We start from the raw sequence: 26,896 nt of genomic DNA on the forward strand, positions 1-26,896 counted from the left end.
ACCACAAATCTACTTTGCCTCTACTTTAAGATCAAAGTTCCCAAATAGTAACTGTATATGTACTTTATCAAAACATCCAGTGAAATTATCTAATTGGTTGAAGGCAGTTGTTTACTGTTTCCTGCTGAAGATCTTCACCAAACGTACGTGGAGAGATTGAAAATATGTAGTGGAAATTCCTCCCAATGTGATTTTTAATAAAATGTTGTTCAGGAGGGGCCTAATTTATAGTCATGTACCTTTCTGACATTGTATCTTGTGTGTAAGGCAGGGCAAGTTTTAAAATCTGGAATGATGTCACAACACATTTCCATCGATTGTGTTTGCAAACATCCTTCATTATGAACATTTAATTGATTGCAGCAGCTAGAACAAGTCTTTCATTGTCCTAAGCTAGTAAGAAACTGACCTCTTTTTGAACTATTGGTAAGTAGCACCCTGATAGAAAATCCAAATTAAAAGATCCATTAAAAATGGGGTTGTTATTCAATCAGAAGAATTTTTAAACATTACAACATAATAGTACAGTTTAGCTGTTCAAGCTCCAGTTTGATCCAGTCATGAACTGTGGTGGGCAGATAAACAACCTGCTGGAGGAGGTAGCTCCCACAATATCTCTAACCCTAATAACGAGGGAGCGCAATACATCAGTGCAAAAGGAAATGTTGAACCATTTGCAACCATCTCCAGCTGGTAGTGATCAGTGGAGAATCCATCTCAGCTTCTTCCAAAAGGTCCTCGGTGTTACGCATGCCAGTCTTCAGCCAATTCAATTCATTCCACATGAGAACGAGAAATGGCTAATGCAGTGGTACTGTAAAGGATATGAACCCTGACAACATTTTGACTTTAGTACTGAAGTTGTCCAGAAGTTGTCACTCCTAGCAACAGTGTTTCACTATGGCTCCAACATTGGCATCTAACATGGCAGTTTTCCACATTCTTGGCATGTCCCGAACACAAAAAGCCATGCAAATCTAAAACGGTCAATTACTGCCTCATCAGCTTTTTCAAAATCAAAACTAAAGCAATAGAAAAGATCATCCATAGTCCTAACAATCAGCACTTGCTTGGTTGGCCTAGTGGTATTATTGCTAGACCATTAATTCAGAGACTTCGGTAATGTTCTGGGGATCCGATTTCAAATCCTACCATGGCAGATGACGATTCTGAATTAAAAACAAAAAAAAAATCTGGAATTAAGAGTCTAGTGATTACCATGAAACAACTGTTGGATTGTTAAGAAAAACCCATCTGGTTCTTTTGTGGAAGAAACTGCCATCGTTACCTGTTCAGGCCTACTGGTGATATCAGAGCCACAGCAACGTAGTTGTCTCTTAAGTGCCCTCTGGGCCATTAGGATGGGCAATGAATGCTGGCTCAGCCAATGATGCACAGATGCCATGAATGAATAAAAAAAAACTGTTCATTGATTTTCAATTTGGATTCTGCCAGCATCATTGGGTCCTGACACCACTGCAGCTCTGAATCAAATGTAGGCTAAAAAGCTGAACTCCAAAGGGAAGATTAGTGACTGACCTTGATATCAAGGCTGCATTTGACCAAGTGTGGCATTATTGAGCCCTACCAAAGTTACAAAGTTACAATCAACTGAAATCAGGAGAAGATTCTCCATTGATTGGAGTCATACGTAACAAAAACAAAGATTATTGTGGTTATTGTAGGGCAGTGATCTCATTGTTTGAGCATCCCTGCAGGATTTCCTCTGGGTAGTCTCCTTGGCCCAACCATTTTCATCTGCTTCATCAATGGCTCAATCATTAGTGGAAACGTTTACAGAAGATTGCGCATTGTTCAGCACTATTCACAACTCCTCAGATACTGAATCTGTCTCTGTCCAAATGCAGCAAAACCTGATCAATATCCATGTTTCATCTGACAAATGGAAAGCAAAATTCACACCTCACGTACCAGGCAACGCCCATGTCTAAAGAAGGGGAATCTAACTGTCACCTCTTGACATTCGATGGCATTAACATCACTCAATTCTCCCACTGGCAAAATCCTGAGGGTTACCATTGATCAGGAACTGAACTAGACCAGCTATATGAATACTGCAACTACAAAAGCAGGATCATAGGCTGGACATCCTGCAATGAGTAGCTCACTACCTGACTCCCTGAAGCCTGCACACTACCTACAAATACAAGTATGTGATGTAATACTTCCCCAGTTGTCTTGGCAGGTGCACTTCCAACAACACTTGATATCATCCAAGAAGAGATAGCCTGCTCGGCTGGCACCACATCTACAAACATTCAGTCCCTCCACCAGAGTCATGTGTACCATCTACAAGATGCACTCCAGAAATTCATTAGGGGTCCTGTGACAGCACCTCCTAAACCCACAGTCATTACCATCTAGAAGACAACAAACAAGTACTGACACCTACATATTCCTCTCTGATCCACTCACCATCCTGACTTGGAAATACATTGCAGTTTCACCACTGTCACGGGGTCAAAAGCCGGGGACAGGCTCCCCAAAAAGGCTGCAGAAGTTCAAGAAAACAAGTCATCACCATTGCCAACTTTTCCATGACAACTAGGGATGGAAAATAATTACAGGGCCAAGCACTAAAGCCCACAGATTCTGAGAGTTTTTGATAAAAGAATTTTTTTAAAATAAAGGGCATTTATCATCTCACCAATTTTGCAACACCTCTTCCTTCAGATATTGACTTCATGATAGGATATGGGTCCTCAAGACGACATGACTGAGCAACCTCCCAACTTGTAGAAAACTCTGAACACAAAATTTGCCAGCACCTTAATACTAACTGCTCCATTCATCAAACCAACACAGATAAAATATAGATTTAACGATCATATTCTACAATCTAAGGTTAAAGTTAAGCAGTTCTTTAAGAACAGCACATACTGTTACCAAACAAAATAAAACTACAAACATACCAAGCCATATAAGATGGACAGAGAGAAAGATCTCAACACAAACATTAAAACAAAGTTTCAGCTAGTTTCCTAATTCTACCTTTCAGAAGTCCAGAAAAATTATACTCCCACCTCAACACTAAATTTTTATATGATTAACTCCCTTGAGTTTCTTTCTCAAACCGTACAGCCAATTTTACGATATTTCTCAGAGTCTGTTGGTATGAACCTTTCCTAAGTATGATGGTCTAAATGTTTTATAATCATAACAACTTTAAGATTTCTGTACAAAACTCTCCTGGTTTGAAAACATTGCAAACTTTTTAAAAAATGCTTCTGCAATGACTGGTTTCCTCTAAACTCTAAAATCTGAGAACAAAATCTAAACACTTCTTTTTGAATTTAACAGTTGGTTCTTCTCAACTAAAAACTTCTCATCTTGTTTGAACTGAACGGAAATCAAAACTAATGGTTTAATGTGAAACTGCCTGTTGTCTTTTCCATTTAAGTTTTCCTGAGCCCTTGATTGCAGTCATAAGTCTTCTTAAAACTGAAGCATTTAGGTCACTGACCCAGAGTGATCTTGTCCTTTTTATTACAAAACTACTCCACAAAACTAATCCACATTCATTTGCTTTTTTTATAAAAACAATCTAAATTCAGAAAAGCAACAATAATATGCTTTATACATCTTTTATCACACTAACCAGGTTAGGATAATACTGGTGATGAAATCAAATTTAAGATTTTCTTTTTGTCAATTCATTCTTTAGTAAGAGATATGTTGATAACACAATTTATTATGCAACATTCTCTCATATCCAAGACTTTCTTCCTTTGGCTTTAGTACGGAGCAAAAATTCAGGATCATTGAGACAGGCTACAACCATGATTGGTCTAGTTCAGATTTCAAAGTTGAGAATTTGAGATTTTTGACTGGGACAAGGCATGGAAATACACATTGTACCGCTTTATGGTATCTCCAACAATCTTTTGGATGTCGTCGCTTTATTACAATAATCTCTACTATTTCTACAGCCATAACTTATTCTTCTGAATTTGTTGCAACATGCAACAATTTCTGTACATCAATCTTTTGCACTTCAATTCTCATCAATGGAAAGTGAGTAGTTTTTATAAATTAAAATTGTTATGATCTGCTTCTAACTAGAATGGCTCCAGTTATAAGGGAAGGTATTACAAGCACATATTCAGAACAAAATCTATTTGAACTATCTACCAGAATTTGACCAAAGGGGAAAACGGTAAAAGCTTCCCTTCAGTTACTTTTCTCGATGTACAGTGTGAAACTTACAAGAATGGCAGCCTAAAAATTTTTGCTTTTTTCAAAATTTTTGCAAGATCACTTGCAATTACCACCAACCTTAGAAAAAAATTAAATGCAATTTAAGGACGCAGAACATAATCAAGTTTACAAAGAAATGTTTGACTAATTCATTTATAAAATAAAGATTGTCACTTAAGTATTTAATGACTTTATAAAAATTTACATAGATTCAGACTTCAAATTTGATTTCAAAATGTCAGAACGATCCATCTGTTTTACCTTTGAGTGTTAAAATCCTTATGGATAAACTAAACTCAAATTGGGAGATCCTTAGCTACTGAGTAGCAGTGTCACAGATTCCAGAGCGCATGGATAATGACGGCCTTCATTTTGACTTTTAAATAAGAATGCATCACTACCTTGAGAACACTTACCCCTCAGGAGGAATAGAATCAAGTAAACGTAGGTCACCTATCTCACTAGCAAATATAAAAATTGAAAGGTGGTTTTATCTTGAGGAAATGCCTGGCAATCCTTCTTGCAAAGATATATGGAGAGACGTATAGCCAGACGGCAGATAATGGATCTTCCATGGTGATTCACGTTTCTGTCTTCAGTGTCATTTTGACACACTGTTTTCTATGCATTTCTCCCTCTCTCTGTTTCCTTATTCTCTCTCCCTATTTCTGTCCTTTTCTGTTTCACATTCCTGTTGAGTGGCAGATGGCATAGAAGAAAATCGACAAGGTCCAGAGGCTGAGAATCACTCTGTTTTATTTTGATATGCGAAACAAGTGGGGTGTGTGTTTATTTACGTGCACGTGAGGCAGACAAGGAGCTAACACCATTAGAAAAGATCAGAAATCAAATGACACCAGGTTACAGTCCAACAGATTTATATGAAAACACAAGCTTTCTGAGCCTCCATCCTACTTCAGGTCTTAGAGAGGGAGGTAATATCAGACATAGATTTTATAAGTAAAAGATCAAATATTCACACCATTGATGAGGATGTACTGAATAAACCTAAAGCACTGTTAAATCTTTAATCAGTTAGGCAGTTTTAATTGAGATGAATATGTAAATCCCCTAAATCCAAACTAAAACACAAACAGATTCTAAACAAGGCCTCACACCTAACATGCATTGTCTGACCTAAAATGTCACCGCTTCTTTATACTGATAAAACCTTTAGTTCTCTCAGGACCGTGACTTGAAATGAATTTGGGGATTAACATATACATTTCAATCAATTAAAACCTTCTAACTGATTAAAGATTTGACAGCATCTTAGGTTTCTTTAGTACACCCCCAACAATGGTGTGAATCTTTGATCTTTTAGTTATGAACTCTGTGTCTGATACTACCTATCTCTCAAAACCTGAAGGAGGGCTGAGGCTCCAAAAGCTTGTGTTTTCAAATAAAGCTGTTGGACTATAACCTGCTGTCGTGAGATTTCTGACCTTGTCTACCCATGTCCAACACCCACACCTCCACATCATTAGAAAAGGAGGAAACATGTTGTGAGAAAAATCCACATTCTAATTAACAAATAAATATATAATCCTTAATTTCTCACACCATTTAATTAACTTCTAATCACAACAGCAGAGCCTTTTGCAAAATGGAAGAGCACAGCACTCTCGAAGTCAGAAGTCGACCTAGATTTTAAGATGGGTCACTTCGTCTGTGATTCAGTTCAATTCTTATCATGACTAAATAGTCATATCTAACAGTCACTTGGCAGACAGCTAGAAATGTTCATTATTCCCTCGTATTATATTGTACTATCTTCCCTTCGACAACATATTTTCTCAGCTGAGGGTCAACTCTTAACTGCTCCCAGGCAGTTACTAACACTTCCAGATTAAACCCAAGAATGCAAGTTGTACAGCTGGATGAACACAGCAGGCCAAGCAGCATCAGAGGAGCAGGAAAGCTGACGCTTCAGACCTAGACCCTTCGTCAGAAATGGGGCAGGGGAAGGGAGTTCTGAAAGAAATAGGAAGAGGGGGGAGGTGGATCAAAGATGGATAGAGAAGATGATAGGTGGAGAGGAGACAGACAGGTCAAAGAGGCGGGGATGGAGCCAGTAAAGGTGAGTGTAGGCGGGGAGTTAGGGAGGGGATAGGTCAGTCCAGGAAGGAGGGACAGGTCAAGGGGGTGGGATGATGCTAGAAGGTAGTAGATGGGGGTGGGGTTTGAGGTGGGAGGAATGGGTAGGTGGGAGGAAGGACAGCTTAGGGAGGCAGGGACAAGCTGGGGTGGTTTGGGATGAGGTGGGGGGAGGGGAGATTTTCAACTCTTCCTCCCATTTCTTAGATGGCATGTCCATCCCGGGCCTCCTGCAGTGCCACAATGATGCCACCCAAAAGGTTGCAGGAACAGCACCTCATATTCCGCTTGGGAACCCTGCAGCCCAATGGTATCAATGTGGATTTCAGAAGCTTCAAAATCTTCCCTCCCACTACTACATCCCAAAACCAGCCCAGCTCATCCCTGCCTCCCTAAGCTGTTCTTCCTCCCAACTATGCCCTCCTCCCACCAAAGGCCCCACCCCGCCATCTCCTACCAACTAGCCTCATCCCACCCCCTTGACCTGTCCGTCCTCCCTGGACTGACCTATCCCCTCCCTAACCCTCCACCTACATTCACCTTCACTGGCTCCATCCCCGCCTCTTTGACCTGCCTGTCTCCTCTCCACCAAGCTTCTTCTCTGTCCATGTTCTAGCCACCTCCCCCTCTCTCCCTATTGATTTCAGAACACCCTGCCCCTCCCCCATTTCTGAAGGAGGATCTAGGCCCGAAACATCAGCTTTCCTGCTCCTCTGATGCTCCTTGGCCTGGTGTGTTCATCCAGCTCTGCACCTTGTTATCTCAGATTCTCCAGCATCTGCAGTTCTGACTATCCCTAAACCCAAGAATGATTCAGATAGGCTTTTTAATTCATTTCCTCTGCTTTGCTTTATGAATGTACTCAGTATCTCTTCTCCCAACAAAGTGACGAAGACCATGTAGAAAGATTATGATCTTAAGACTTCTGTTTTAAAAAACTCAATGGTCCAAGTACTGCTCAGAGTACAAGATCAATGTACATTGAGAAAAAGTCAAATGTGATTTTAAAAAAAAAAGCATGGCTTTGTCCTGTCAAACCACGAAATTACTAATTTTGCTCATGAACTTATTAGGTACCTTGTTATTTTGCATATATTGCACATTTACAGAAACACCAAATTTCAAAATAACTAAGAACTTGTTAGAAAACAATTCAATTAACATTTAAAAAACGCAACGGCACTTTGCTTGCTACTGTCTAAGTAACCATTTGGATGCAAAGATTTACCTTATGCAGGTAACATTGATCTTTATTCTTGGATTACTAAATGGATCTGGGTGTTTTTTTTTAAAAATGAAATTCTAACTTTTCAGCACAAGAAAGAATATGATATTATACCAATGCTCATTAACTACTGATACAGTCAAAATGCTGCGCTGCCTTTACTTTCATTCCATTAAGAGGGATTGTACCGGAGTTTTATTTTCGAAAACATTCATTACTTGCTTCTAGAGGTAAAGCAGGATCCACAATAAGCCTAGTGTCAAACACTGTGGATAGCAGAAATAAAAACAAAGTGCTGGAAATACTCAGTAGATCATCATCTTTGTGAAGAGGAAAAGAGGTAACACTTCAAGTCGAATAGGACTTCTTCAAACTGCTGGCAGTCTGTCTGAACTGTGGAGCAGCCTGATCTCAGCTTAAGTCCCAGACATGAGGTTACTGTGCGTGTTACATGTCTGTTTACCGCTCTCCCCTAGTTGCCCTCAACTAGCTGCTGTCAATTAGGGGTGGAAAACTTTCCCAGTTTGGGAACATGATGGAAAATTTTAGAATGCTTTTCAACTGCCTGCCCAAGATGAACAAACAAACCACATACCACAGGTCAAATTGAGAAAGTGCCTGTTCAGTATGACCCAGTATTATCAGACAGGGAAACCTATAATGAACTGCACCAACATAAAATACATCCTTGTAAAGTGCAAAAGGACTATTATTTGTAAAATATGACGAAATAAGCACCCTCATTATGATCAAATTGGAACATAGGATTTAGCAGCAGGTGTAGGCCATTTGGTCCACCATTCAACAAAATCATTGCTGATGTGGTTCGGGTCTCAATTCTACTTTCCCATCCACCACCCATAACTCTCACTTCCCTTGCATATCAAAAACCCATAAAAGAACTTTAGCTGGCTTCCATTTTAGGATAATGACATAGATGGCATGGTTAATGGTGTCATAATGGCTGCAACATTAGTGGGATGTGTCCATCACCAGACAGGCCAGTATTTGTTGTCCTTCCCAAGGGGCCCTTAAGAAGACAGTGATGAACCATGTTCTTGAACTATTGCGATCTATTTGGTTTTAGTAGACACACAATGCTGCTGGAAAGGGAGTTCCAGCATTTTCATCCAGTGACACTGAAGTTACGGTGATATATTTCCAAGTCAGGGTGGTGAGTGCCTTGAAGGCGAACCTGCAGGTGGTAGAGTTCCCATGTATCTGCTGCCGTGTCCTTCCAGGTAGAAATGCCTTGAGTTTGGAAGTAGGTGTCTAAGAAGCTTGGTGAATTTCTGCAGTGTACTGAATTTCTTGTAGATGGCACTGCTGTTACTAAACATCGGTGGTGGAAAGAGTGAACATTTGTGTACATTGTGCCAGTCAAGCTTTGTCCTGCTTGGTATCAAGCTTCTTGAATGTTATTGGAGCTTCTCTCATCCAGGCAAGTGGGGAATATTCCATCACAGTCCTGACTTTTTGCCTTGTTGATGGTGAATAAGCCTTGTGCAGCCATCAGTTAAGTTATTTGCTAAAGAGTTCCTCGACTCTGATTTGTTTTTCTTGTCACAATATTTGCATGCTAACCACAGGATGTTAATACTGGCAGATTCAATGATGAAAATGCCATTGTTAAGGGGCAATGGTTAGATTCTCTCTTGCTGAAGATGGTCATAGCCTGAAACTTGTGTAGCATGAATATTACTTGTCACTAGTCAGCCCAAGCTTTGCCGCATTTGGACTTGGATTGCTTCAGTATTTGAAGATTTGTGAATGGTGCTGAACATTGCACTTTTATGAGTTTATGTTCAGACCTAAAGGTGGAGGGAAGGTCAATGATCAATGCCTGACCCAGTCTAGGAACACACACCAGGCCATTCACAAGGCAAAATCTTTGGCAGATGCTATTAGCTTTTTGCAGCTCTCAGTTGGGGTATCAGAATGATCACATAATTGGATAAAGAAAAAGTGAACTGAATTTCCCATCCTTTTTTGATACCCAATGATGCATAATGGAAAGTGCACATCTGGTGAGACCAGTGTCAGAGTGAGCTGAAAATAAAACCACATTTCTTTCTCTACTTCATCTGCTAAAATTCACAACATTTATATATGAAGGTGAATGCTTTAGATAATGTAACCAAATGTTGTTAGTATCATGAAACTGTATTTCAGATAAGACAACACCTTCAAATAAGCAGAGAACTTAACGAGACAGGAAAAACTGCTTGAAATCTGCATCAATTAAGGATGAATTCACATGAAGGTGACTTACCCGAGTTCGATCCTCAATCCCATAGATATGAAGTTGCATAGGAATATTAAAGCTGTGCAGGAAATTCCCACCAAAAACCAGCGTATCTACTGGTGTGTATACAGCATGGATCCATCCTAAATGTAGAGTGATATCACTTGTGAGCTTTGTTGTGGCTTTTCAGATTTTCTGTTAGATAATTTAGAAAAGTTGTACCGAAACTCTTAAACAAGTACCCTAACTGACACTTACCATTTAAGGGATCGTGTGAAGAATAAAGACTTGGAAAAGTATTAAAGGGTCATTAGCAAACTGTAGGCTAAGGTACATTGGAATGAGTCATAAAAATTGTATTTTTAAATAGATCATTGTATCTGAGAATTCAATAAATTAAAAGTGTCCATGTGGGTGGGATAAGTTATGACAATCAGACGCAGCCTGCAGGCCAATTCCCATAATAATCTCCTCTTATCTAGTCCAGAGAGCTCACTGGTTCAGCGTGCAGCATTAATTTGTAAAGCTTGTTAAAGCAATCATGGTGCAGTTTTTCTTAATGCAACAAATAAGAATTCAATTCTTTTTAAAATTTCTCAACTTCTGGACGGGAAGGAAAAGGAGAGAAAAGCAGCAGAAAAGAAGACACACAACGCAAGATTTGGGGTGGAGAGTTTTTTTGGATGGATTTAAGAAGGCTTACTTTTTTGTATACAGGGTCTTTTTTTTGCATTGGAATTTTGCTGCTTCTGTTGAGGAACTGCACTTTATGTATTTTTGAGAATCTCATATTTGGAGGTATGTGGGAAAATCTTACAATTTAGTACAATTAGTCTCATGGAAATTGAAGCTTCCTGATAGTATCTGTTACACATTTCTCATTCCCCTGCTAAATGAGTGGACTTCCCTATCCTAATTCACTGTGCAACCAAGATCCTAAAGCAGTTCTGTGAGCACTATCGGTTATCTACATTAATTACAGACAATTGTAAATTTCACTTTGTATCTGCAGTTATATTTTTTAAACAAAAACAATTATCTATCACACACAGGTTGCACTACAAATTTAATCAATGGTGATATGGCTGCACAACAGGAAGCTAGTTGGCATTTATTTTGTTATCATATAACATTACTGACTGAAGTCAGTATCTGACGAACACAAGGTAAGCAATGAAGACTATACAAAGCCATAGGTGGCCAACCCTACTCTTCAGCATTGCACAATTAAAGTTCAATGGCATGTAACAGATAGGCTACATATGAACTGAGACAGTAGATATTTGTATAAAAAAAACGATGCATTTCCCCTGCTATTAAAGCTAAACATTTCAATAAGGGAAATAAAAATTGAAATAAAAAGTAAAGTACATTCTCAGCAAAACGCACTTCAAAATTATAGACATCAGTAGTTAATATTTCCTCTCAATGATTTACCAATGTTTGTAGAAGGTGCCATTGCTCATTATTCAACAAGGTACCTCAATGTAATAATGGCAATGTCCAAATCAAGCAGGACACTTACAAATTATTACTGGACACGCAGATTAACATAATATGAGATTAAAGGAGTAAATTTTCTTGCAAAGATTTAAACCACTTTATTGAATATGACAGGAAGTGCCATTGCATTAAACTGTGCAAGAGAACAAATTGTGAAGATACACTGCTATCACATTATTTTTAAATGGGCATTAGGTGGTGTAGAGGGGATGAGAAGGAAAGATCTTGCAGTCATGTCATGTGAAATGCATAGAAATGTGCATGATCGTTTGGAATTGCTCAGCTCCAGTCATTTGACAACAGAGGGACTAGCTATTCGGTAGATGTTAAAGGAAACAGCTTTTCCAGATTCACAAATGGAATAAGACAGATGAGATTTCATCTCAAAACTAAAATTTTCAAACACTAAACTACAGGAAAATAGAAAGCTGATCCTCTTCCTAAAATAATTCAAGTCAAAGAGAATGAAAAATGCCCTTTATCTTCTCTTACACATGATATTCAGCAGTTACAGTAAGACATTAAATAAGAACATCAAGAATATTTAGAAATACAGCAAAGATAATGCTGAGTTACATCACTGCCTGTGATTATTTTAGATAATGCTACCAGCTATTCAGGTACAAACGGGTGACAGTAAGGAATGATTCAGTGAAGGTGATTTATTTACAGCACTTTCTCCACCACATAACTGTCGCATGAGTCAAAAGGGCAGCACACAAAGGAATGTCTCCTTTTTTCAATGCACTAAGGTTGTATCCACCTGCAATCCCATGCTCCTCTAATCCACAGACATAGATAATGCAAAACGATGAATACCAAGTCGCTGTCTTCAGATACCTGAAGGGATCAAAAACGTGTATCCTTGTTTTAACTCAATCCGTTGGCATCCGTCCACTCTGTCCCCAAGGAAAATATCACCTTGCTTTCCCGACAGGACCCACTCTTCATAAATCTCCAGATTGTGCGATGTCGGGGGAACTAGCCAGAATACCTGAATGAGACAGACTGCTTATAAAACTGAAACTCTTCAGAACAATCAAAATTTTACATCATTACAGATCTTAAATATGTCAATGCATTTTTAAACTAAATAGTCCCTCAGCTGTTTAAAACATCACAGACAAAATAAGATTCGATTTTAAATTGCATTTTTTAATGCTATTACATGCAGCAATGGCCCACGTGATTCCATTTGAAAAAAGTGCTTATGAACTAATACAAACTTTCAAACCTCTGAATAAATTACAAAATACTAATGAAGGTTTGAAAATGCCAAATACTAGTTTTGAAAGGTTTATGTGGCTCAAGACTGCAATATGAGAACAGAATCTACAATGAGGAAATTCAAGTTTAGATAGAAAGATTTTTAATCAGAAAGGGAAGCAAGGGCTACGGAGAAAAGACAAGAAAGTGGAGTTGAGGATTATCAAACTAACCGTGATCTCATTGAATGGTGGAGCAGACTTGATGGGCTGAATGGCCTAATGAGTTCTACATCTTTTGAACTTACATGCATTATAATACAACTATATTAAACACAGGCTTTAAAGAGATAAAAAGAGATTTACAGATATTACATTTTAAGAAGTTATATACAGTATTTATAGTAGCCATTTACGTCAATGGCCTCATTATACAATTTCTGAAGCAACCCAGATTGTAACTTCTTTCCAAGATCATCCAGAGGCATCAGTGGCGAGAAAGACTGGGCATTATATGCCATTTCTGGTTGAGTATTCAACAACAAGTGATTATTTGATATAAAGGAGTATGGAAACAGGTCAGATCATTGCACTGCACAGCACATCACTATAACTTTCCTCCACTTTCTTAAGTACCACATTGAGACACTGTGCTATCAGGAAGAAAGTGAGGGGCACTGTTAATTCAACGAGAGAGACCAAACTTTACAGCCAAAACAGGGATGGGGTGGGAAGAAGGGGTGCAGTGGGAGAGGGCAGAAGAAACAAGACAGAGAAATGGAAAAAAACTCAAATGTAACGTAATTACTCTCATTATATCAGTAATAAATTTTAATATTAATTCAGGGAGCAAATTGTCTGGTCCCAGGGATTTCAAAAAAGGAACAGCGGCAAAATAGATCAAAAATCCTTTGAAAAATGCAATTTATTCCAAAGAACCCACCCAAACGACTGCTCTGTGATGCTCTGACTATATGTAAGAAAAATATGGCAGCAACTACGGAACCACTATGCAGGTGCCATTAATTTTCATGTCTCACAGTAATAAAAATTTGAACTTATATAGTGCTTTTAATATACAAAACACATTTGCAAAACATAGGGTACAGGATTTCCAATTTATTGATTATAATGAAATCAAAAAGTTATTAGAGCATCTTTTTATTTCACAATAAACAGCAAATGGCGATAATCTTATTCCAAAGTACTTTGCAGTAATGTGCAACGTTGTGTAGACAACTTGACTTGTTGACTACTTTACTGCAACCTGATTACGAAACTACTATCTCAGAAACTGAACAGGTTACAGGTTTCTGGGTTTTTGGCATTTGGAGCAATCTACAAATAAAGTTGGTCATGGTTGGCTTGTAATTTGCATTTCCATCATACTCAGATAGAACATCTTGCTTCTGTCCATCAGCATATGAAATGTGGACAGTTATGATGTACTTAATTGTGGAAGTACACAATTCTCCATTTCATGTTAGCAAGCTTACTCAAAGATCAAGATAATGAAATTGCCAAATCCACAGGACCAGAATGAAAACCCAGATCATAAAACTAAATTATTAAACTCTGCAGCTCAGGTTCCACAATCTAAATGAGCACAAAAATGGCACTCTGGACTCAGTCAAATTGTTTAACAAATTAATGTTTTATAACAGCAAAGATGCATGATTACCATAGGAAGTCATATTTAAAAATATATAAAGATTTGGCTCATTTTTGGGGAAAGCAAAATTGCTACATTTCTCCACTTCATTTCTGGAACCAGTAACATTTGCTGGGGGCACATATTCACAAGTGTTTCCCAAAGTCATTTAACTAACTACTCTTCATGCAAAAACATAGACTGTGAGTGTCAAAAGACTTTGTTACTTGGAGTGGTATAATGAATATCACAGTCAAGTATATCCTATCCTAACTAATATCTGGTCCAATTACTTTTCCAAATCTATTAATTCAACGCAGTCTGTGAATCAAACCTTGGATCTTCCTAGCCATAATTCTGCAAAGTGAAGCCCTTACCCATAAAGGAAACTTTGGTTTTAATTTCTTGTACATCGAAAACCAAAGGGGTTAATCTTTTTTGTCCCAAAAATGTTCCTCTCATTTGTTAATCCATGTTTAATACAATCCTTGATTTAAATAATCACAAAATGAGCAGTTATATACACAAACCATTCAATTTTAAAGCTTATTAAATTTAAATAAATAATAGTAGTTCCAGATACCAAAAATAAACAAGTGCTTCACTGCTCACCTTCCCTCCTCGAAGAATATGATACCAGACAGAAGTGCCACCAAAATCAATATGAAAATCTGTGTAGCACCCTTTGACGCTCATTAAGCAGTACCTGCAGAGAAAACATTTAACAATTAATCACTTCAGGCTTTAGCAATCAGCAAGTTGTTGACCTACATGAGGACTCAATCATAACCAAGAACAGCAGCAAGTAATGTCCCCTAAAGACATGATGGAGGTCAACCAGGACAGACATTTAATACAAAGGTGTTTGATTCAAACATAACTAAACTACGCAATAATTCTAACAAATTTGAGGTTAAATTTTTTCTTATTTTTGGGTCTCAATATTATTTTGCCCTCTAAGACAATTAGCAAATAATATGTAATCTTCACTGCATCATGGAGGGCCACACTGCAGGTGTGTTTCAAAGACTGGAATGAAATTGATATCATGGATATTGTGAGAAAGATGGATCAACTTACAAATGGAAATTAATCATTAATTAGATGGTAATGATATGTTCAAAGTACACTGAATCAGAGAGGCAAAGAAAAAAATAGTTTAATGTTTAAGAAACTTTGGTTACTCTTATTTTCGCAGAGGGATAATTATTCTGGAATACATCTCATAAATGCAATATTCAAACTGAAAACAAAACAAACTCTCAAGTTTAAGATGCAAATATGTTAATGGAAAATAACTAAGTGCTCTCCAGATACCTCCTCAATTGGAAGAAGTACACTTATGATAAAATTATATCTATCTGGTAACATTCAGCTTCCACTTGTACACACCTAAAGTAGTTGCAGAATTCAGTTAGCAAATTTATGGCCCACAAACAAATGTGAACTTTACCATCTTTGTGTGTAAAATAATTTTCTGCACTTCAATTCTATTGCACATCTGTAGAGCAGCTGCACCCAGCTTCACAAGTGAATTGGAAAAAAAAATGCATTTAGTCCTCAGGTTATACATACCAAATGGCAGGGTAAAACACTCACAAAGCAATTAGATATCAACATTTATCAATTACACCTACAATACATACAATAATAGCTCAATGTCTACATATATAAATAAGTATTTCTTAATAAAGAAATATCTGACTGCACATCTGTAGGATGATTAAATAAACCTGCTGCAAACATTTGCAGTCTTACACTCACTGCACGATTCCCAGTCCTGTTAGATTCAGCAGCAGCCATCAGCTGTAACTAATGGCTGAATCATACTGAACTGATGCTCCATGCACGTTACAAATAATTCAGCTGTTAATGGGAGCCCACCATTACTCCAGTTGCTGCTTTTTGTGGGTTAATTTGTGTCAACATTGCTGAACTCTTCCAAGGATCATTTATTGCCTCATCTTCTCTTCACTTATTGCCTTCATTTTAGAGATGAAATCTAAGCGGTGTGCAGGCAATGTACACTCTCCTCTGCTGATAGGCTGTGAAGGACTGTACCAGGTGGCAACAGCAGCAGTCTGCGGATCAGAGCTGCTTCTGGTAAGGAGAAGTCCGCTGCCTAGCAACAGGATCCAGGATTGAGGTTGACAGAAAGATATGCACTGATGTCATGAAGACAGCTCAGGCAATTTACAGGGTCTAATGGTCTTTGTTCCCCGTTGTCACTATTACAATTCTCTTGACTCAGCGACGGTAACCAGACCTTCCATGTTCCTTGCACGGCAATTGCCAGAGATACTCGAGTGCCCATCAAAACCACAACTTGTGTGAACCTGCAAACCTATTTCAGGAAACAGACCAGCTTACATAACCATGATCTGTTATTTCACAATTAAAGAGGCAGACTCCTTGTAGTTTAGCCAATACAGAACAGTGGGTCAGGATCCACATTTAAGCTTGCAGGAATCAGTGCTCTTGATCTTAATTTTAATTAGAAATATTTCAGCTCACATCAGAAAATAAATCAAAGTACAATAATTTCTAACATACTTCTAAAATCAATCTATCTTAATCCCTGAATCTGTTTTCAGAAGGCCATTTTTATAACACAATTGCAATTTATGCAGTGGCATCTACAATTACTGTGAGCCTATCACATGTGTTTATAAAGCTCGAGTGAAGACAAATAATTTTTATACTGCATTTCACTTTATCAATCAGATCACTTGGTATATTGCTCAAAATTTGTTTATCTAGAACCCACTGCCAAGTTGCATTTCAATTACATTCACCAAGCTTCTCCATGACCTTAAAAAGGTGAATTAAGGGTTCTATCATTCACACAATGAACTGAAGCAATCTGCATTACCAAAGAATATTTTCATGTTTCTAGTGCACACGCACACACACACCCCAAATCAAACAGGGGTCCACTACTGTCACAAACAGGCACATGGTTGAAATAATACATTTCAGAAAAGGTGACTCGTACTCATATGCTTCCTGTCACAACAAATATAAACATTTCCACAGAAAATTAATTAAAATTACTAATACACCCAATACCTTAAGGAATGAAACGGTGAACTGGAAGTTGATTAGGCTTTTTGTCAGATCCAGGTGTCAGTTGAAGAGCTATGGGCACAGTAGGGGGTCATATTAACTTTATAGCAAGACTGGAAAGACAGTAGGGATTCCATCACATTTATTTAATGAGCACAATCTGCCAGTTTCTCCTCCAATCGTTCCAAGAGTACAAAATAAGGAATGTAATCTTATCTTAAGAACATTTAGCTCATTCAGATCAAGTTCCATTGTCCAGTATTTGAATAGAAACAGCCACACATTTATTTTAATGGCTGTGTGTTGAGCCTGTTACCACCACACAATTGTGGAGGCATAACAGGAATTCCTGTACTGAGTTGGGGAATCAGGCAACAAGAGAAAAAAAGTCAGCCATTGTTCCTGTTTTTGCTTAATATCTATTAATACTCAATAAGTGCATTTGTGCGGATATTACAGGAGGTCAAGACTGAATCTCACACATGCAAACAGCTTGCCCTCATCGCTGTCTCAAACTCCATATAAAAAATGGCTGCTTCAGTTTGAGAAGGGAGAAAAATCAGAAAGAAAAGAAAATTTGAGGAAACAACATACAGATGAGGTCTATGACACTGGTCACATCCCTATTTTCTGAGCTGGAAGCCCACACTGGCACTTGATGACCAAGGTGACCAAACAGATAGAGTATCAGCTTGTAAATCCTATGACAGTGGCAGGGTGTAAAAGTGGAGAGATACATAGTCATTAAAAACATGTTTAAGTCTGTGGTTAGGAAAATCAATTCAATTGGTTTTGGCTTCCTTTATTGGCAGTTCTTTAGGAGTGAATCAAATATTACAGTTACCTTTGGCTAACACTTAAAATGTTCTAAGCATGTCTTGCTAAGATCTTCCTTTTCAAAGTCATCAGAAAGGATGACAGGCCAGAAAGAGAGGGGGAAAAAATAGCAAGATACTGTCTGGGATAACAACCCCCTTTAAAATGTTAACACCAGAGAGCTTCTGTCCATTCAGATTATATTGCTGTTTAGTGTAAGCAAGACAAATACTTGTTATTTTATAGTCTTAAGGAGATGGATATCAAGTAAATCCAAAATGGATCACTGTGTCTGTTTACTTATTTATTTGTTCATTAATCTTACAGCAATTCTTCATCAAAAGCCATAGTCTAAATGGATTGTTTATTCTACTAGATCCTGAAGCCAGGAAAATTAAATAATGGCACTTGATGTGAAAAAAAAACAGTATTAGTGCTCAACTTCTCCTCAACCTCAAAGTTCATCACAAAGACAAGGATTGTAAAGGCTTTGTTTAGGTAGATAAGGGCATGAAAAGATAACACAAGCCAAAAGGAATCTGAGACAGTAAACGTACAATGTTGCATTTACCTATTCAATTTTTTCATGCCAGAAATGCCTATAACAGAGTTTTTCACCACAAACTCATTCAAAGTTCCTAGATGATTCACTTTTTGTTGATCTGGTTAACAAACTGCAGCACCCCATGCACACCACTGTAAACAATTTCTAAGAACATATATGTGATCAACATAGCTCTATACACCCAAGGCTTCCTAAGACTTGTTTTGTACATGTATTTCCTTTAAGGAAAATGACTTAGAACAAACTTCAAAAAACCTTTCAATGTTCAGAATTCTTTCATATTCAATTCAGAACATAAAATGCAAAATTATTTAACTTCTTCAGAAATGATCAGAAAGGGAAAAGGTTTCCTATGTACAAGCTAAGGTTCTGCAGCAAGCATTTTTAAGAAAGACAAATGCATCAGAACAGAAACAAATGAGTACACAATAATCCAAAGCAAGCCTTTACATTCTGCATTCTATTTAATGCAATGCACCACCTAAATTTCTGTCACATTTCCACTTGCTCTCTTGAAACTCCCAGTTTACATAGAAAATTTCATGCCTTTCATAGCTTCAAAAATTCCATTGAAGGGCTTTGTCTCCAAGAAGCTAAATGCTTGTGTTTATCAGGTTACTCCGTACCAGCTACGTGGCTTTCAAGAAGAAACAGAAAACGCCAAGACTAGCTTTTTAAAATAGCACTCAAGCAAGATAAGGTATACTTATTGCTGGAAAACCAACAGCCCAAGATTTTCTTGAAGAAATGACAACATTGTTTGTTGTATTGAATGTTTTTTACGATTAAAATTTATCAACCAAACATATACTCAAAGTTATCTTCAAGTGAGTGAAGATAAACTCAAGTGGCTGGAAGTTGTTGATCAAGATGCAGTGAGCTACCATAAACCATGTACAACGCCAGGCTATAGTCCAACAGGTTTATTTGTTGGACTGTAACCTGATGTTGAGATTTCTGAACTTGTCCACCCCAGTCCAATATCAGCACCCCCACACCATAAACCATGTAGAAACAACACCTTGTCAGCTGGTTCCCCATTCAAATTCCTGTACCCATTGTACACACAGAATAAACTTGTCACAAAGTTAAAATCTCTCCACTTTAGTTTAAATAGTTTTAAAAAGTCTTTTGATAAATCTTAATTACTGTTGTGCATGCCCTGGATTTTTAAAAGTATTATTTACTCCTGATATGAGCATTGTTGGCTATGCCAGCAGTTATTATCTATCCCTACTTGCTTTTGATAGGGTGATGTTTAGTTGACGGTACAGATTGTGTGTATCATTAGGAACTTCCAGGACTTTGACTGAACAAAGAAAGAATGGCTATATACTTCCAAATCAAAATTATCTGTGCTTTGGAGGGGTAACCTGCAGGCAGTTCTGTTTCCATGTACTTGCTATACTTGTTCATCCATGCCACAGATTTGAAGGTGCAGTCATAAATGCCTTGGCAAATTGCTATCATGAATCATGTACATGGTATACGCTGTGACCATTGTCCACCAGCAGTAGAGGAAGTGAAGTTTTGAAGTGGAGGGTGGGGTGCTAATCATACCACTTGCTTGGACAAGGATGTTGTCAGTTTTCATACTGCAGTTATCCAGGCAAATGATAAATATTCCATCACCTATGTCCCATAGATGGTCACTAGTTGAAGAATACCTCTTGCAGTCACAAGTAATTTCTTTTTAAATTAAGAATTGATTTGATTGAAATTTAAGCTTTTATGGATAGCGTGCAGAATAGAGAGTGGACGAAAGTAAGATAGATCAGGAAATCTACGTACGTTATGTTCAAAATATTAACAGGAAAAGACAAGATAGACAAAGTTAAACTATTTCCACTGATTGAGGATTCTAGAACTTGGGGCATAGTCTACAAATTAGGGCCAGATCATTCAGGAGAGATTTTAGGAAGCATTCCTACACACAAAAAGAGTGGCAAATGTTTGAACTCTCTTCCACAAACAGCAATGGATTTTGGACCAGTTGTTAATTTTAAATCGGAGATAGATAATTTTTTAAACAAAAATTAAGGCATATAGGCCAAAGGCAGGTATGTGGAGTTAGGCCACACATCAGCCATGACCTCACTGAGTGGCAGAATAAGTTCAAAGGATTGCATGGCCTATTCCTGTTCTGAGAGGGGAACACATGCAAAAATTTAAAAACACACTCTTCATGATTGAGGTAATTACATTTACAACCAAAAGATATCCGTTTAAAACTCTCTTCTGTTAATACTTGGTCAACTGTTAATTTTAGATGCAAGTTTGACAGATTTCTGTCAACTAAACACATTAAAGGACATGGGCCAGATGTGGGTGGGAAGGTTTAGGTCACAGATGAGTCACAGTGTCAAAGAATGACAAAACAGATTTGAAGAGCTAAAATGCGTACTCCTACATATTTGTACATTCAAGTCTTTAGTGAGTTAGTTTAGCTCAACCATTGCAATAATTATAAATTGTATCAGCAGCCAGATGGACACATTGCATGAAAGAAAATAACTTCCATTATGAATGGGAGTACAATGAATATAACTCTCATTGTTGTCTGGTTTAGCCATCACGAAGAATTACCCCATCATCTGCAGAACTCCTCAGCAGGAATCAGCTTGGTTGTTTCTGCATGGCACATCATTAATCTAATGCAAAAATATCACTATTAGATCCCTCAGCAAATCCTAAAAAATGAAATACACATTTCAGCCATGAGACATCATTAAGGACACAAAAATGTTAAAAGATTTCAGAAGTGTGCTTTCACCATAAAATTAATTGCCACTTACTTCTGAACTTTTGGGTATTTCATTTCTGCTATTGCATTTGTGGAGTCCATTTGCTTCTCTTTTAAATGCCGCGGCCACACATTGTCCACCCAGTCCACCAAGTCCACCTGAAACAAACATTGAACAGTGGCGGAAATCAGTAAGTAAGAAAAAAAAATGAGAAATGAGATCTTGTCAGCTCCAGAAGCCATCAGTGTGTCAAAATTCACATCAATGTGCTTCATTCGTCTTCAGTTCACAAATGGTTTGAGTATGGCTAGCTGCCACCATTCACACAAATATGACATTTAATTCAATTCAAAAGGTAAGAAGGTTTAGTAAGAATTACATATAATGACTAGCAGTGAGTGAATTAATTACAATAACATGTCAATTTTATTCCAGGACGTTGTAATACAGCAATGATCCTGAAGTGTAAATATCAACCAAGTCATAGGAAAAATCCATTACACCTGTTGTCTTTTATGTTAAAAATTTATTCGTGATGTCCATTTCCATCAGAATAAAGAAGCTTTTAAAATTAAAAATATATCTTACAGATATGCAAAGCACTTCACTTCAGAAATTCTGAAAAATGCTGTTAAGTAATAAGGGAAAACAAACATCTAAGTTAGAAAGCAGAATACACTGATAAACATTGCAACCAAAGCCTGATTCTGTACGCAACCAACAATCACACAGGCAAAATCCAACAGGGTTCACTTTATAATGAACAGGAACGGGCATCTTAGCTAATTGTCCACTTCAAAATAAAGCAATAATAGTGGCAATTACAACACTCTCACAACCATCAGGTCACCCAACGTTTGCAAGACCTAAGTGAAATTTTTTTTGCCCATTTGTGACCAAATGCATTCATGCATTCCCATTTCGTTTTAAGACACCAAACTCAGTTCATGCCAAGTGCCTCAAAAATAATTAAACTCATTCCCCAAGCACAGAACCCTCAGATTTGGGGAACACCAATAAGCAGCATTCAAGTTTACTGCATTCATTAAGTTTAAAGTCATTAGTATCCTGACTAGGACAAACATTGCCTTTCTTTTATTGTTGCTGAACCAGAATCCTGGAATTTCTAATCTAACATTACTTTGGGAGCATCATTGCTAGAAGGACTACTGTGGTTCAAAAGTCATGGATGAAAATAATCAGCTGAAATGATTCACTTAAAAGGCTCAAAATAAAAACTTGAGAACAAAGTTTATGAACACAAGATTAGTCTCGATAGCTACTGTTGTAACTCAGACCAAAATGGTACCTGCTCCTTGCATACTTTTGCCATAAGTCACACTGATAATAATGCATACACAGAATACCTGTCAAAGGATGCAGGTTGATACATCAATTGAACACTCCTGCCACCATTTTGGAGTTTAAGCTTTTTTAATTTGACCTGTTCAGGGATGTTATTACACATTTTTGGTGAAGGTGGGACTTGAACAAGACCTCCTGAATCAAGAGGTACCTCACCACTGAAATTTTAGAGAACAAGGCTACATGCTCTCTCAATCTCACCAGGTGAGCACATGCTAAGCAGCATAAAACAGTTGGACTACCTTCTTACTGCCTAGAATCACTATCAAGATGTATTATTTGTTGCTTTCTTCTGGCTGTTGGCACAAGTTGGCACACGTTTAGTGTTTTACATTGATGTTTCAATATACAGGCAGTGGTGTGGTAGACAGTGAACAAAGTTTTGCTGAAATCAAGGCTTGTGTAGCAACCAGGTGTTCCCAGACATGGATGCGCTAAGTAAGGCTTCCTCTTGCACAATGCACGTTAGAAGAGGAGGAAGAGCACAAGTTGATAAATGGGAGAAGAGATAACAGTAAGGTGAGAAGCAGTTATGTTCATTGATGATGCATGATGTGTGGCAACATTCACAACTCTGTAGATACCAATGTATTCCATGTACATCGACAACAGGAAGACCTGGACTACATTAGGGATTGGTCCAAGAAGTAGCAAGTAATATGCGTGCCATACAGTGGCAAGCATGACCATCTCCAGCAAGTGGGAATCTACCGTCTCCCTCAGACATTCGGTCCCTCTATAATCAACATCCTTGAGGTTTGCCAGTCACCAGAAACTGAACTTGACCAGCCATATAAATCCTGTGCCTTCAGAGCTAGTCAGTCCAGCAATTCTGCTGCAAGTAACCTCACCTCCTGTCTTCTCAAAGCCTGTCGATCAGCTACAAGATACAAGTCAGGAGACTAATGGAATACTCTCCACTTGCCAGGATAAATGCAACTCCAGTAACACTTAGGAGAAGGCAGTGGTTTGAATTCCACCATGACAGATGATGAAATCGGAATTCAATAAAAATCTGGTATAAAAACGCTCCCCTACCAGCATCCATGTAACCACTGTTTATCATTGTAAAAACCTAGCTGATTCATTGATGTCCTTCAGGGAAGGACATCTGCCATCTTTACCTGGTCCAACCTACACGTGATTCCAAATCCACACCAATATCATTGACACTTAATTCCCCTCTGACAATTAGGGATGGGCAATAAATGCCAGCCTAGCTAGCAATGGCCACATCCCATGTAAGAATAAAGAAAAGACTATTCTATATCATAGTATCATTTCGATACGCCAACTTAATTTCTGCATTTGATCATCATGATTTCTGGAGCTCTGGCAACTGTCATAATGTTGTTTCTCCTTTTTCCTATTGTCACCTAACTTTCTAAACTATAACCCCTGCTACTTGTTTGTGAACCAGTTTGCCCCAGTCTTCTAATTATTGAGCAAAGACTCAAATTTGAACCTTTTTCAAACACAGACAATCAAAAATACAAAATGGACCTGTAAAATCTTCAATAGATACATTTTTTAAAAATCTGGCTCAACAAACGTGAGTCCATTAAAGTCAAAGTAAGAGCATTTATATTCGTGCAAAAAAAAATCCCCAGAACTAAAGATCCCAGTAGCTAACATGAATGAGGAGTTGAAGGATGGTAAAAAGATTGTACTGGAGATAAATCGCAAAAAACAAATTGGTCTTCATCCTAGAATGTTGAAAGAGGTGGTTATAGGATAGTCAATGCATTGGTGATTGTCTTCTAGAATTATACAGACTTTGAAATGGTTCCTGAGAAATAGAAGATGCCAACTGTCACACCACTATTTAAGAAGGAATGGAGCAAGACAGAAATAGCAAACTACAGACTTGATAGCCTTACATCAATAGCAGAGAAAATGCTGGAATCCATTTTAAAGGGTAGACACCTGATTGATAATAATATGACTAGACTTAGTCAGCATGGATCTGTGAATAGAAAATTGTGTTTGAAGATGTTCCTAACAAAGGTGCTAAAGTAAGGCTGGTGAGCATGAAATACTTCAGAAGGCTTTTGATAAAGTCCCCCACAGGAAACTGGTTAGAAAGTTTACAAGTGTGGGATATTTACTGGCATGGATTAACGGTTGGAAAACATATAGAAAACAGAGCTCGAATAAGTGAATCAATCTCATTTTGGCATGTCGTGCTTAGTGAGGTACCACAGAATCAGCATTTGTTCAGATGGCTGTTCAGTCTTTGAGTATGTTTTAAGGGGTACAGATTGATAGTTTCTAATTACTGTTGGCTTAGAGGTTTTGGGGACGGACTAAGTAAAAAGGCACTGAAGCATTCAATCAGCCATGATCATATTGAACAGCAGAACAGACTCGACAATTTGCACTGCCTACTCTTGCACCAATGCTCCTTTGTAACGAGTCATTAACTTCTAGTTCTTCCAAAAAAGTAGACCTTGAAGTATTAAGCCGCACAAGGAGTTCGTTTCTTTGGCTGAGCTACCAATTTTTCTAGAAAAATGACAATTATGGCAGCCCCCAAGAACTCAAGCTCAAGACAAAAGAAACCGAGGACTACAAAACATTTGGAGTAATTCTGGGTTGCAGGATAGGATCCATACGTTCAGAGTTCCATTGTGCTCCTGTAAAGAAACACGCTGAATGTAACAGCTTTGAAACACCATGTTTGGATAATGGTTCTTGTATGAAGCTCTAGTGACTACACTGCAATTTCGACAAAGACAGGCAGAAAATGTATCTCATCACAAAGACAAAAAGGCTTTTCAAACAAACAGTCATGTTGTCCACTGAAATTATGTTCTAGTCGGTCCTTCAGACTTGATTCCCTAGGTTCAAGCTCAGATCTGTGAACTCACTGGTCTTCACTTACAACCATATGAAATTAGAGCAGAGGTAGAGCGTTTTCAGCCCCTCGAGCCTGCTCTGCCATTCAATAGGATTTATGGCTGATCTGATAGTCCTCATATCCACTTTCCTGGTTTTTCCCCATAACCTGTGATTCCTCTACTGATCAACAGCATATCTACGTCAGCCTTAAATATATACAAGGATACACTTTTTGACTTTGTCATCCTAAGTTGGACAAAAACAGAAAGAAAGAAATCGCTTGCTGTTTTGATTCATAATTACTAGACAGCTGATAACTGGGCTGGGCTGGACTGGACTGTGATTCCCTCCATTGCTACAGTATTCTATCTGTGCAGGCATAAATCAAGCTGGATGAATGACTGAGCAATGTACAGTAAGCATATCCTATGGAAGCACTGTGCACTACAGCAACCAAGTGAGGTGAAAGAAGTGAGTTCTGAAAAGATTTTTATAAATCATCTGCCATAACACTGATCACCTGGAGACCACCTAGAACACAAGAAGAGCAAGTGTTTACATAGCGACTGCATTTATGGCCTACACACTGCAGTGACAGTTACTATGACATCCTATAAGCAGAGTGGAAGACAGATCTGGGAGTAGGAGAGCTGAACAGTTTGAGAGATCAGGACGACAGAAATGTGAGCACATCCAGAGTGGGCAAGGGTTTCAAAGAAACCACGCACATAGATATGAGTGGAGTCATCTCTGGCTCTAGGTGGAAATCACTGACTCAAAGATTTCAGAAACGAGATGAGGCTATCCACACAAAAATATCCGGGTGAAAAAGGCTCTATCACGGTGGTCAGAGCATCTGAAATGCATAAGTGACAACCATTTTACTACCATTTTGGCTTTGGTAACAAGCACTCTATTATATAGTACAGTTCCTAACCTCATTGTGTCCCAAAGTACTTTACAATCAATGAAGTGCCACTGAAGTGTAGTCACTATTCTAATTGGGGAATCAAAGTTGAATATAATAGATAGCACTTAGCAGCATACAACTATCCACTTGGTACATGACAACATCCTAATCATGTACTGCAAGTCATTTGTTTAAGTATGAAGCTCAGTAATATATATCAGCAGCCAGAAACACATTAAAGGAAAAGAGCTAGAATTGGAATTTTAAAATATCATTGGGTGCTTATAGAAACTCAAGGCATAGCATGATATCTAATACTTCACCGTTCATGGCTAAAAACTGCCTGCAAAAGGAGAATTTGTCAAATCTGACAAAGGAAGATTCCAAGAATATATTTTTTTTCTGCAGAGTTAGCAAACTGTAATGAAACCAGAAGATTTGGAGC

General features: G+C 38.0%; 1 protein-coding gene across 18 annotated transcripts in view; it reads right to left on the reverse strand.

Annotated features, from left to right (window-relative positions):
* LOC125464024 (lysine-specific demethylase 2B-like) overlaps positions 1-26,896 on the reverse strand; it is a 216,739-nt gene that overhangs the window by 92,753 nt on the left and 97,090 nt on the right. For 16 of the 18 annotated variants that reach the window (XM_059655045.1, XM_059655036.1, XM_059655041.1 and 13 more), the window contains 4 exons: positions 21,387-21,493; positions 14,757-14,850; positions 12,129-12,282; positions 9,813-9,928 (listed from right to left, as the gene is read on the reverse strand). In XM_059655045.1, coding sequence (XP_059511028.1) covers positions 9,813-9,928; positions 12,129-12,282; positions 14,757-14,850; positions 21,387-21,493 — 471 coding nt within the window. The other 2 variants (XM_059655047.1, XM_059655049.1) reach the window with 2 other exon arrangements.

The sequence above is a fragment of the Stegostoma tigrinum genome, chromosome 26, assembly GCF_030684315.1.
Source record: "Stegostoma tigrinum isolate sSteTig4 chromosome 26, sSteTig4.hap1, whole genome shotgun sequence".
Classification (NCBI taxonomy): Eukaryota; Metazoa; Chordata; class Chondrichthyes; order Orectolobiformes; family Stegostomatidae; genus Stegostoma; species Stegostoma tigrinum.